This window comes from Octopus sinensis, linkage group LG11, assembly GCF_006345805.1.
Source record: "Octopus sinensis linkage group LG11, ASM634580v1, whole genome shotgun sequence".
NCBI lineage: Eukaryota > Metazoa > Mollusca > Cephalopoda > Octopoda > Octopodidae > Octopus > Octopus sinensis.
Genome location: NC_043007.1, coordinates 52,983,735 through 52,997,286, shown reverse-complemented (window position 1 = coordinate 52,997,286; position 13,552 = coordinate 52,983,735). Strand labels below are relative to the sequence as shown.

At 38.9% G+C, this 13,552-nt stretch overlaps 1 protein-coding gene across 1 annotated transcript in view; it reads left to right on the top strand.

Moving 5' to 3' along the window:
- The window catches only part of LOC115217636 (vacuolar protein sorting-associated protein 54), a gene marked incomplete at its 5' end in the record, with an annotated part of 299,488 nt that overhangs the window by 16,817 nt on the left and 269,119 nt on the right, over positions 1 to 13,552 (top strand). The window contains one exon of the mRNA XM_029787388.2: positions 1,608 to 1,715. Within this exon, the coding sequence (XP_029643248.2) occupies positions 1,608 to 1,715 (108 nt within the window). The remainder of the gene's footprint in view (positions 1 to 1,607; positions 1,716 to 13,552) is intronic.

Genomic DNA, 13,552 nt, shown 5'->3' with positions numbered 1-13,552 from the left:
AGCTCTCACTAACCATTCATCTATCCCTAGTTTCCTCATTGACCACCAGAGAAGGGATCGGAGGCCCTTGTCAAAGGCTTTCTCCATGTCAATGAAAGCTAGGTACAGGGGTTTATCTTTGGCTAGGTATTTCTCCTGCAGCTGTCTTACCAGAAATATAGCATCAGTGGTGCTTTTCCCTGGCATGAACCATATATATATGTATCTGTCTTTGTGCCTATCTTTATCCCCCATGACTGCTTGACAACTGGTGTTGGTGTGTTTACGTCCCCATAATCCAACCGTTCGGCAAAAGTCATCAGGTTAAAAAAAAAGAAAAAACGGTTTGGGGTTGATTGATTTGACTAAAAACTCACTAAGGCAGTGCCCCAGCATGGATGCAGTCCCGTAACTAAAAGAAGTGATGAAAAGAAGAAAAAAAGATACATAAATAAATATATTTATATATATATTCTTTACTCTCTTTTACTCTTTTACTTGTTTCAGTCATTTGATTGTGGCCATGCTGGAGCACCGACTTTAGTCGAGCAAATCGACCCCTGGACTTATTCTTTGTAAGCCTAGTACTTACTCTATTGCTCCATTTTGCCGAACTGCTAAGTTACGGGGACATAAACACACCAGTATCGGTTGTCAAGCGATGTTGGGGGGGACAAACACAGACACACAAACATACCCATCCACACACACACAGACACACACATTTATATGATGAGCTTCTTTCAGTTTCCCTCTACCAAATCCACTCACAAGGCTTTGGTCAGCCCGAGGCTATAGAAGAAGTCACTTGCCCAAGGTGCCACACAGTTGTACTGAACTCGGAACCATGTGGTTTGTAAGCAAGCCACTTACCACACAGCCACTCCTATGCCTATGCACACACATGCACGCATGCATACACACACACTCACAAACACGCACACACACATCCTAATTTTATTTCAGTGCCTTATGGCCTATATTTTGTTTGTGTAATCATAACAGTACCACTACCTTTTGTTGTTTGTTTTTGTCACTGTCCTGAACATTCATTTATTAATGATCAACATTATCCTTAAATGCATGAAATTGTAAGGATGTCTTGGACAATAACTGATGAGCACATCCATATCTTTAGTGTGTTTTCTGTTTGTTCCTGTTTTCCGTTTGTTCCTATTTATATAAGTTCTAAAAATTAAATGGAAACACAAAAGAAAATTCACACTCAGGACACTGATATTGCTCATTCCTTGTCAGTTATCATTCAAAAAATCCTTACATTCTCACACCTTTAATGATAACTTGTTCATTTTTGGTGGTGTCAACAGCAAGAAGTTGTGGGGAATAGTGAGTAAATGTTGAGGAGGTGTGTATACACATTATCAAACATACGTACTGAACATATATGCTTCATATATTTGCCAGTAGATAACACCTGGCACTTTGAGAGAGTATTCTCCACCTATAGTGTTAAAAGATACTACAATTTAGAAGGCTTTCAGCAGTATATATACTTTAAGTATTATATACATATTGTTAATATTTGTATGTATGTGTGTGTACTCAGGAGGAAGAAGCTGAAAGTTATATCATCTAACTAACCATATCTATGTTTTTTCTTCTCCCAGGTAAAATTAGCTGCTATTGTACTAGGGATGTTACGTGAACATAATTTTGATTTTGTTGATGTTATTCGAGAAGAGTCATTCAAAGCTCTAAAGGCTACAATTAAGCAGGTGAGTTTTCATTAATGTCTACTATGAAACCAACCATTTCTTTTCAAGAATAAAGCATTTTATATATGTATATCATCATCATCATTGTTTAACGTCTGCTTTTCATACAGAAGCGGCTTCTCAGGTGCATAGGAGACTTGCACATTTGTACCTCTCTCAGAGTGGCATCCCAGTGTGCATCATCTTCCAGGTGATCTCTGAGATGGCAAGTCCAGTGATATGTTAGACATACTGTGTTGTCAGCTGTACATAAAGCAGTGAATGATGTGGGTCCCTTGATATTATTTAACAGAAGCCTTAGATAGTAGCACTCAGAATAGTTGGGATGGACTACATAGACTCTGCCAATTGTGTCTGATTTCTTGATTCCAGATGATCTGTGGGTACTCCAAGTGCACCTTGCTTCCATTCCTTTTTGTTCCCGGTGTAGTATTATGGAACTTCATTGTGTAGCAGTCTGGCAGCAAATTCATCATCCTGAGAGAGCTTGAAGAATACTATAAGTGCAGTATTCTTTAGGGCTTCCATTTGTTGTTGCACTGTCTCTGGGGTGAAGTAAACCCTTTCTCCATTCTCCAAGGTGTTCCATGTGGGGATATCTCTCATGAATGGGGAACTTGAAGATTCTCCAACATGCTTTACACTGCTAGCATACCTCCCCATTTGAAAAGTCTTAATCTCATCATTCTTCTCTAAGTCCTGTACTGCAAAGTCTGCCATGTCAGATCCATTGTTGACATATTTGCACACATACTTAATGGATTTCACTGAGTTAGAGAAGTCAACATTGATGTATGCCTTGAATATCTTGGAGAGGAGTGGACAGTATGGTACTATCCACCTGTTGTCAACTGGAATTTCAGTATGAGCTGACTTCTTGATGGTGATTTCAAACCCATCTTCACCTGGCCTTCTTCTTCTGTAGAAGGGATAGCCATCATGTTTAGTGTGGGTCTTTTGAAGGAACTTATTTGGAAAGCCTTTTGTACATGTTCTATCCTGCATGCATAGAGCATTTAGGTTGATTTTCCCACATGGAACATGAACTGTTTGAATCTTGATCACACTAAAGAGTTCTCGATCTTCCTGAGGATCTAAAAGCTATGCACTGATGTATGTGTCTATCATTCTAGCATGGATTTTTTTCTGTAAGCCAGAGCAGGGTGTGTACATGAGGAAGATCTCATTTCTGTCACTCTATGGTATACTTGTGGCATATAGTGGCACTGAACCCTTTATCTTTTGTCAGTAACTGCATGGGCTTGATAACCTTCTGTCTGAAGACCCTTGCAATTATGCCATGTCTATCTTTCAGCTCTTGGTTTGAGAAGAGTTCATTTTTAATCTCTTTCCAGTTAGGATTGCAAGTGAAGGTTATGTAAAGGTCTGGTCTTCTATGGTGTCTAACATATGTCATTGCATTTTGTGTGCTCTCATGCATGTGTCTTGGGCTTCATGTGAATGATGATGGAAGGATAATCAGCTGACCCGTGTTGACATCATGATCATTCAGCATTGCACCTTGCAGGTTTGCATATGATTCCACTCTTAGTTTCTTCTGGTTCACCCTCAAGTAAAGTAGCCATTCACTTTCAATGTTTGCATACATGTCAACAATGAACTAATTGAACAGATCCCTACAATGTAGAATGTAGTTAGAATCTTCACTTCTCACCATGATGTGGAATCCATGGAAGTCACTGGATGAAACTCTCTTTGAGGAGTTTGTCTGAACAATGTTGATGTGGTAATCATCTTGTCCATAACAGAACAGCAATGGATACTGTAGTGCATCATAGGACCTGTGTGTTTCTGAAATCTTCATCATTGTCCTCCATCTCTGAGATGGAGGACAATGTCATGCCTGTCATGTTCTTGCTCAATCAGAAGCACAACTATTTCATTTGCTGTTGGCCCATTAAACCTCCCTCCATGTTGGATCAGCTGGTTTCTTGTTTGATCTGCTAACTACCTTGTATTTCCTGAAGTTAACTGGAATTGTTTCAAGTGCGGCTTTGAAGCTTGTTGTTGTGCAGCATCTTTTGCAGAGACATCTCAATGCTCATCCTGATGCCAGAAATGTTCTTGCACCTTTCTTGCCCTTTTTGTTGAGAATCACCCATAAAATATATCTGTAGGAATTTTGGTGACTCATTTGACAGAGGTAGTAGAAAGCCAATCTGATGATAAATCTGCCCTTGGATCTTGAAAGTTTGCATGAGTCCTGGCTCAGTTATTTTTCTTGTGGCTCCAGTGATGTGATCTGTTGAGCAGCGTCAAATTTTGTTTTGGAAGTGCTTAGACTCTTGGTCAGTTGATGACAACAGTTTCTTCAATGGCTCTGGAGGTTGGGGCATTGCAGGAAGTTTAACCTTTCCACCACAGCAGCACAGCCCAGGTGTCTCTCCAGGCCACTTCTTTGTTTTACAGTGTATGCACTCAGTTGTCATTGCACCAAACTTCATCTGCATAATTAACTGCTGGGTCATAGTTGAAAGCTGCTTCATGTAAGTTACTTCTCTTAGCTGTTGAAACTGCTCTTTCTTCTGCAGTGGAGATCCTATTCCTTGTCAGGCATGCATACCTCTATCCAGTATTTTGAGATGCTTGGGCAGCACCGGTACACAACTGTTTATTTATTTTTTTTTTATGCACAGCTCTTATCTCATCATTCTCAGATCATCTGGCTGCTGTTGTGCACAGGCTGTTTATTTCTTGGCATGCTTCCCTTTTTTTCAGCTGTCTCTTTCTCCCTTGACAGAGACATTCTTTTGGCTGACTTTGACACTGGAGACAAATTTTTGACGCCTTCTAGGCATGGTTATTTACTGATACACAAATACACCAGTGCAGAAGATTGTAAGCAATGAAAGTAGCTATAATAATTCTTTTGGTACCAGAAACTGTTACAATGGTAAACACTAGACAGAATGAAGAGAGAATGAATAAGAGATAGAAAGAGTAAGAGATAGAAAGTGAGGAAGTACAGTGAGAAGTTAGATAAGGAATGTGCCTCCCAAATACTAAAAATAGATGTTTGTAGAATCAAAACAAGATGTGTTATTGATAAAGTGAAGAAGGAAGAGAGGGGAGTGAGAGAGAGAGAGTGAATAAGGACAAGGAGTGAGAGAGCAAAGAAAGAAGAGGAGTGAGAGAAAGTATTAGTAAAGAAGGGAATCATATATATAAAGCAATATTATCTATTTTTAATAAAAAAATAAAGCAACACCATATTATTGTCTCAGGTCAAATTATTACTGCACTCCAATTATGGTACTAATTTGTGCAGCTGTTTTCTCATGAAAAGTGAACATACACATAGATAGATAGATAGATAGATATAGAAAGATATAGTCAGAGTGATAGATATAGATTTATTCATAATCTTATTTTTTTACACCTGTTAATTAAATTTACCTGCCCATAAAAGTAAAATTTAATCAACAGATAAGCATTACATTTGACAAATTAATCTGAACACTAAAGGGTTAAATATTCCATCATTATCAAAATTTGACTAGTTTTGAAGAAAAACTTTATGTAACTGCATTTTGACTCCATCTAAATTGTTAAATGTTTTTCCTTGCAATGAGTTCCATAGAGACAAAAACAAGTGGTTGTCAGATGGCGCAATATCAGGAAAATATGGTGAGTGGGGTAAGAGATCCCTGTCAAGTTCATGTAACTTTGTTTGGGTAGCCAAAGACACATGTGCTTGGGCATTGTCTTTTTTATAGCCGGTTTGGGGAGGTCACCACTTTTAATAGCTGCGTTTGTTACTGTTTGTGTAACACTACTTTTATATGTTTCCTGTTTGGAAATAGATAATAAATATATTTTACTTTTGAAGTAGGAATATATATTGATAAACATGTCACTTACAACTTACTTATAAATGTTATCATCATCATCATCATCATCGTTTAACGTCCGTTCTCCATGCTAGCATGGGTTGGACGGTTCGACCGGGGATCTGGGAAGCCAGAAGGCTGCACCAGGCTCCAGTCTTATCTGGCAATGTTTCTACAGCTGGATGCCCTTCCTAACGCCAACCACTCTGTGAGTGTAATGGGTGCTTTTTACGTGCCACCTGCGCAGGTGCCAGGCGAGGCTGGCAACGGCCACGGTCGGATTGGTGTATTTTACGTGCCACCGGCACGGAAGCCAGTCGAGGCGGCGCTGGCATCGGCCACGATTCGGATAGTGCTTTTTACGTACCACCAGACCAGGGGTCCTGGCTGGTTCATTTCGATTTCGATTTCGCTTGCCCCAACATGTCTTCACAAGCAAAGGGGGTTGGCATGGGTGCCTGTCGTCGGATGAGGTTCTATATCGACTTCGCTTGCCTCAACAGGTCTTTGTGTCCAAGGGAGGAAAGGCATGCATAAGTGGGCTGGGCTCACTTGTCCTGCCTGGTCTTCTCACGTACAGCATATTTCCAAAGGTCTCGGTCACTGGTCATTTCCTCAGTGAGGCCTAAAGTTCGAAGGTCGTGTTTCACCACCTTGTCCCAGGTTTTCCTGGGTCTACCTCTTCCACGGGTTCCCTCAACTGCTAGGGATTGGCACTTTCTCACACACCTATCTTCATCCATTCTCGCCACATGACCATACCAGCGCAATCGTCTTTCTTGCACACCACAACTGATGCTTCTTAGGTACAACATTTCTCTCAAGGTACTAACGCTCTGTCGAGTATGTACACTGACATTACACATCCATCGGAGCATACTGGCTTCATTCCTCACGAGCTTACGCATGTCCTCAGCAGTCACGGCCCATGTTTCACTGCCATGTAACATGGCTGTTCGTACACATGCATCATACAGTCTGCCTTTTACTCTGAGCCTTTAGTCACCAGCAGAGGTAAGAGCTCCCTAAACTTTGCTCAGGCTATTCTTATTCTAGCAGTTATACTTTCAGCGCACCCACCCCCACTACTGACTTGGTCACCTAGATAACGGAAGCTATCAACTACTTCTAGTTTTTCCCCCTGGAAAGTGACGGAAGTTGTTTTCTGCAGATTTTCGGAGGTTAATGCTCCCGAGCATCTGCCACATACAAAAACTATCTTCCTAGTTAGCCTACCTTTGACATTGCTGCACCTCTTATGTGTCCATAGCTTACACTGGGTACATCTTATAGAGTTTCTACCTACACCTTTTCTACAGATCGAGCAGGGCCATCTTCCTGAAGACATTTGTGGATTGTCTACCTTCCTACTTATTAGTACTTTAGTTTTAGCTAGGTTGACTCTAAGGCCCCTCGATTCTAAACCCTCCTTCCACACCTGGAACTTCTCCTCCATTGTACATAAATCCTGACTCCAGCTACATAAACGCCATAGCGAGAAATATATACTCTAAAACGCTGAAGGGCATTTTATGTGTGCATGTATGTTGATAAACAAATTTGTGTTCTTTTAACCACTATAAAAAACTATAATTTCATAATTGCAGAAATAAATTTCATTAACAAGTTGAAGAATGTGAAGAAAGAGAAAATAATTACTACATTAGTTTATTTATGTGCATTTAGCATTTATAGTAAAGTCATTTTGTCGTAGAGAATTACAACTTATAATTCACACTAGCTAATCCTTCATACTAACTACTAGAGTTCACAACAATTCAAATAAGTATTGTTGGATTTTTATCATAGACATGGCATAAAAAATTGCCAATATCTCAATGAGTGAGTGTCATGGAGTTGAGTAACAATCCTATGGACACTGAGTAATTTCCCAAAAATCAGGGTTTTTATAACTGCTCATATCCAAATTCTAAGAACCGTATTTTGTGAAACATTTCTTTGAAGAAAGTTTAGAATTTGTATATGGGCAGTAATTTTAATCATTGGGATTACCAACAATTATGCTTGTTTGGGCAAACGACCATTATGTCATATTGCCGTCTTTTATGACTTGCTACATCTTGTTGTAACACTAACCCTTTCCTGTTGGTAATCTCCAGCCTCAGTTCTTCTGATTTTTTGGTTCAAATTAGCCACCTGATGACAGTACACATTAGAATTGTCTGGTTTTGTGGGAGAAGCTCGATATAAATAATGCCTTTATGATCCCACCAAACACAAAGCATAGCTTTTTTGACATGGATATTCGTCTTTATTTGCAGTTTTGGGGGGATCCTTACGCACACTACGTTTTCATACACAATCCATTTTTCATCTCCAGTCACAAGTTGTTTCAAAAAGGGTATGCTTTCATTCTGTTTCAAAAGCATATTACAAATGGAATATCAGTCCAAGGAATTCTTTTCTGAAAGTTTGTGAGAGACCGATACATTATGGTGAGAAATGTATCCTAGCTTCACTACGTGTTCATGAGCCATACTTTTAGAAACGTCCAACTCTTCTGCAAGTTCTCTAGTTGTAATATTTGAGTTTTCTTCCATCTCTCTCCTGCTCTCTCTTGCACTTTTGCTGTCTCTCTCTCTCTCCTCTCGCTGTCCCCCCTGGCTAGGTAACCAAGTATCTCCTTTACATTAGCTCACTGTTTCTGTTCTCTTGTTACATCTTCCACTCTCTCTCCCTCACCCTGTTTCTCTTTCTCTCTCTATACATCTCTTTTCTCTTTCTCTCCCTCTCTCTCTTCATCCCCCCTCTCTCTGGCCAGGTAACCATGTATCTCCTCTATAACAAGACACCTGTTTCTGCCTCTCTGTCTTTATCACACTCTCATCTTTCATCATCTGACACAAAATCACCTCCAATCCCCCTCACCCCTTTCAAAGGATCTTTGTTTTGCAAGTTACTTCTAGTGTTGGTGCCATGTAAAGAGCATCCAGTCCACACTGTGAAGTGGTTAGCATTTTGGAAGGGCATCCAGTTGTAAAAATCATGCCAAAACTGGCCTTGCCTGTGCTGGTGCCACATAAAAAGCACTCAGTTCATACTAAAACAGATACAGTAGTCTAGTGTAGTCTTCTACCTGGCCAGATCCTGTCAAACCATCCAACTCATGCCAGCTTGGGAGGTGGATGTTAAATGATGATGACAATGATGATGATACAGCATAATAAAGATGAATCTTTCCAACAAAATGACTATTCCATTCATTTAAGTAGTTTAGTTTGGCTTTCCTCCCAGATGCTTCAATAATTTCATGCAAGCACACCATCCATCGCAGTTCCCCATGCCTGTTCTTAGTTTGTCAATGTTTGCCATTTCACTCTTCCGGAACAAGTTGTCTGCACAGGTTAGATGTTTTCCCCTTTTGATTCTTCCTTCAACTGACTGCCATAATACCAGTTGACACACAGTTAAATAAATAGTTGTTAAACACATCTTATTCTTAAAAACATAATTGTTTCCACTAGATAACAATTTCATTGAAACCTTTAAATCTGGTTTGATTATTTAGTGTAAAAACCAGTCAATTTAATATCTAGGGAATAGTGTTTATTAAAGCTGAAAAATTTTTCACAAACTGTTACTCAGTTTTATGTGACCATTTGTCAGACAGTTGCAATAATACTAAATAAAATATCAAAAATAGTTAAATTGATAAAACATTATGTAAAAGCAAGAAAAAATAAAATAGACTCTATCCAGATATGGGAATTACAAATATTTAAAAGGACTGTAACAGAAGTGCATGTTGAACTGTAAGACTGTATTATATTATATATTCTTGCACTGCCTTTTGCACTTCTATTTTATTCTTCCACCTAAGCCAACCTCACTGGCAGCCAACCTTAAACCATTATATTTTTTTTAAATCAGTTACCCAATCAGATTGTGCTCATTCATTGAACTGTAAGACTATGTTATATTATATCATTATATTATATATTCTCACATAATTTATTTTTTAGTATTATCACAACTGTATGATGACCAGTCACATAAAACTCTTGAGTAACAGTTTGTGAAGACTTTTTTGGTTTTAATGAATAGTATATTACTCTACCTTTGGTATTCAAGTACTATATTTTTACCAAAGAGATTCTATTAAATTCTCCATTCATTTTTCGTGTTAGTATGTGTTAGTTTGACAAAAGCATGCTAGTCTCTGTATGGAGAAGTTTTGAGGAAGTTGTCTTTTTGCCAAGTGATGAGATGTTAGAGTATGCATAGAGCGACAGAAATAGGTGTCTTGCAGGAAAGGAGATACATGGTTATCTCAGTAGGCAAGAGTAGAGAGAGAAAGAGGAGAGATAGTAAAGATGTAATTGGGGGGTGGGGCTACAGTGAAGTTACAGGGAGGTGCATTTAAGTGAAGTGTGAAGAAGGATTGCATTGAGCTGGTGGGTAAGTTCAAGAGATGTGGAAGATAGGCAATTTAGTGAGTGGACAGAAATTGAAGGAAGGGGTGTTAAGAGAATATGTTGTGAGGAGGAGATTCAACCTTGGAGATTGGAAGATAGAAGGGAGGGGAGTAAAGCAGGTGGTGAGCATGGGTGGAGGAAGAGGGAGGTGTTGGAAAGATGGGATGTGGGAGAAAGGTTTGTCAAGGACAGATTGTATGCAGGGTGGGATGGCATGGATATAAAGGGCATGCCCTTTTGGCCTTGGTTTTTCAAATACAGCAAATTACCAGTTACTTTGGTCCTTTATCATCTGCTCTGTGAGGCTCAGCTTCTTTAGATTATTTTCACCACTTTGTCTATCTTCCTAGGTCTTTGTCTCTCTCAGGTTCCCTTGTCCTCATCCATATGCATCACATGACCATACAAATACAATCTTCTCTCTTGCGCATTACATGTGATACTACTTATGCCCAATATTTCCTATGTAAATTTACACTTTGTCAGATGTACATACTGATATTGCATATCCAGCAAAGCATACTGGCTTCACTTCTTTCAAACCATCACATATCCTCTATAGTTACAGCCCACATTTCACTACCATGTAGTATAGCTGTTCATACGTAAGCATCATACAATCCATCTTTCACTCCGAGGGAGAGGCCCTTTGTTACTAATAAAGGTAATTGTTCCCTGAATTTTACCCAACCAAGTCTGAGTCTAGTAACAATGCTTTCAGAGTATCCTCTGCCACTGTTAACTTGGTCACCTAGGTAACAGAAACATTTCACTATCTTCAAGGATCCTCCTAGATATTGGAGGAAGTCTATTTCTTGTGTGTTCTTAGTGCTTATACACACAAAGACTACTTTCTCTCTTGACTTTGTTGTGGTTCCACTGCCCCTCTTATGTGTCCATAACTTGTATTTGGTACATTGTATTGAATTTCTACCTACATTTTACTTACATATTGAGCAGAGCCATTTCCTTGAAGAGATTAGTTAATGTCTGCTTTCCTGCTTACTAGTACTTTGGCCTTTGCTAAATTAACTCTAAAGCCCTTTGATTCCTGACTGTACCTATACCTAAAATTTCTTCTCTAATTCTACTATAGATTCAGCTATAAGAACAAGGTCGTTAGTGTAGTGGAGCTCCCTTGGGTAACCAATTTTAAATTCCTGTTATAGCCTGGAGGAATATGATAAACAAGAAGGTGCTGAGAGTTGAGCCCTGTGCATTATACTCATTGCTGACTTTTTGACTTTCACCTTACCCACAGCATTCTTGTACATTGCTTGGATGACTTTCATCAACCGCTCATCTATCCCTAGCTTCTGCAGCAACCCACCAGATGAGGAGGCAGGGGTCCATGTCAAAGGCTTTCTACATATTGATAAATACCAAGTACAGTGGCTTAGTTTTAGCTAAATGCTTCTCCAAAAAGCATAGAAATTATGCTGTAAAATTATGAAAAGTTTATACCTTATAAATTTATTAAAGAAATACTGTATCTATGGAATAGGAATTGAATCAAAAGTCTAATTCAAAAGGTACTTTGTCTTTTATTTAGAAACAGAATTAACTTAGATTTGATTATTTTCAATGCAAAAAACTGTGAAATTAATATCTGAGAAATAGAAAATGTTAATGCCTTAGGCACAGACGCAGATGTGTGTGTATGGAGTTTGCTTTGTCACTACACAATCACAAGTTCTATCCCAATGTGTGGCATCTTGAGCAAGTGACTTTTCCAGTAACCACAGGGCAACCAATGTTCTGTGAGTGAAAGTGGTAGATAGAAATTTTTTCGAAGCCTGTTGTGTGTATGTGCATATTATTGTATTAATTGCTGGCAAGTACATAGTATTTTGTTTTGCACCAAGTATATTAAAGCTTTATAAGTCAATATTGTGCCTTTTGTGTTAGATGTGTGATGTTCACTCTTTAAAGTTTATTTCTACATTTGTACTATAGAATCTAGAGCCAGTCAAAAATCTGTAGAGTTATATATATATATAAAATACAAAAGGGGACAAGGATGCAAAACATCTGGACAACTAGTTGATACAAAAAGGGACAACAAAACATCCAGATAGACGATACACAAAAACAAGGATGGGTCATTCAAAGCTTTCTATCCTCAGTCAGTAACCAGATCATCCTCACAATTTTGGCTGATTAATCTTGAGATTGCTCCAATCTGGCCAGCCCCAAGGAAAAACTAAGCTAAGAGCATTAGATTCCTTGGAAGAAAGCATTGGATGTATACAAAAACAAGGATGGAAAAACAGATGATGTTATATGAATATAAATACAAAATACAATAAAATTGATAATAATAATAATAATAACAGGACATAACAACAGGTGTCTTTCGACTGGGAATGAATTGAATTCAGCTGGCGTGTGTGGAAATGAAGCCTTACAGAGATGCAAAACTTTCACAAACACAGGGAAGAATATTGATGTTACAGTGACCACAATCAGACGCAAAAAGAGGGCTAGCAGTCTGGCCTATTGGTTTGAGGAGAGAAGAGAGAGAAAAAGAGGAACAAAAGAATTAAGGAGGGGAAGAGGAGAGAGGGAGTTGTAGAAGCAGATGGACAGAAGAATTAAGGAGGGGCAAGAAAAAATGACAGGTACATATTGAAGTGAAAAGTGAGTAAGAAAGGCAAAGAAATGTGAGAGAGGGGGAAACAAAGAATGAAGAGTGGAATGAAGCATGAAAAAGTCATACAAAATTATTTTTTAGGGGGTCTGGGAATAGAGCTAAGTTGTTAGATAAATGAGTGGTATCTATCTTTCTGGGTAAGGTGTGCAGTAACAGAGGCCTGTTATTGTTAGTTGTTTTATTTGTTTTCGTTTTTGACCTAGTGTTAAATGAATGTGTGTGGGGTCTAAATTGCCTGGGTGTAATGCCTTCCATGGTTTCATCAACTGTGTGTGGTTGGTTGTGATTGTGATGGTTGTTGCTTGTTTTGCTTGAAGGAGGCACTCCACATATTAAAGTACAACTTTCCAACACTGCTTAATAAACATAACGAGGAACTAAGCACATGCAACCACCGCTTTTATCACACATTTAAATTCTACCACAAATCCAAATATCTGAATGACCATACAGTACATTTCCACAATACTCCTTAGGTAATCCCAATAACGTTATAAACTTACACTCTAACTCCTAATCCCTATCTAGTTCCTCACATATACAACCATCTGATTATATTCATACGTATGTGCATACACCTATGTGTGCGTGTATATGTATGAGTGAGGGTGTGTATGTGGGGATGTATAAATACATGTATGCAAGGTATATATACCTGCATATACAGGGGCAATGATACATGCAGATGGGTTAATATATAGATCCGCGCCCGGGTGGGAAAAATGGAAAAGAATATGTGTAACAGGTGTAAGGCATCATATATTGAATGAATATGACGAAAAAAATGCGTGCTGACAAACGGGGCTGTGGGGAGGGGGCTCGGAAAATTCCCACGATCAACCGTAGAGGATCCGAGCAATAAACCTCAACACCCGGTCGCAGGAGCGCAACAGAAAT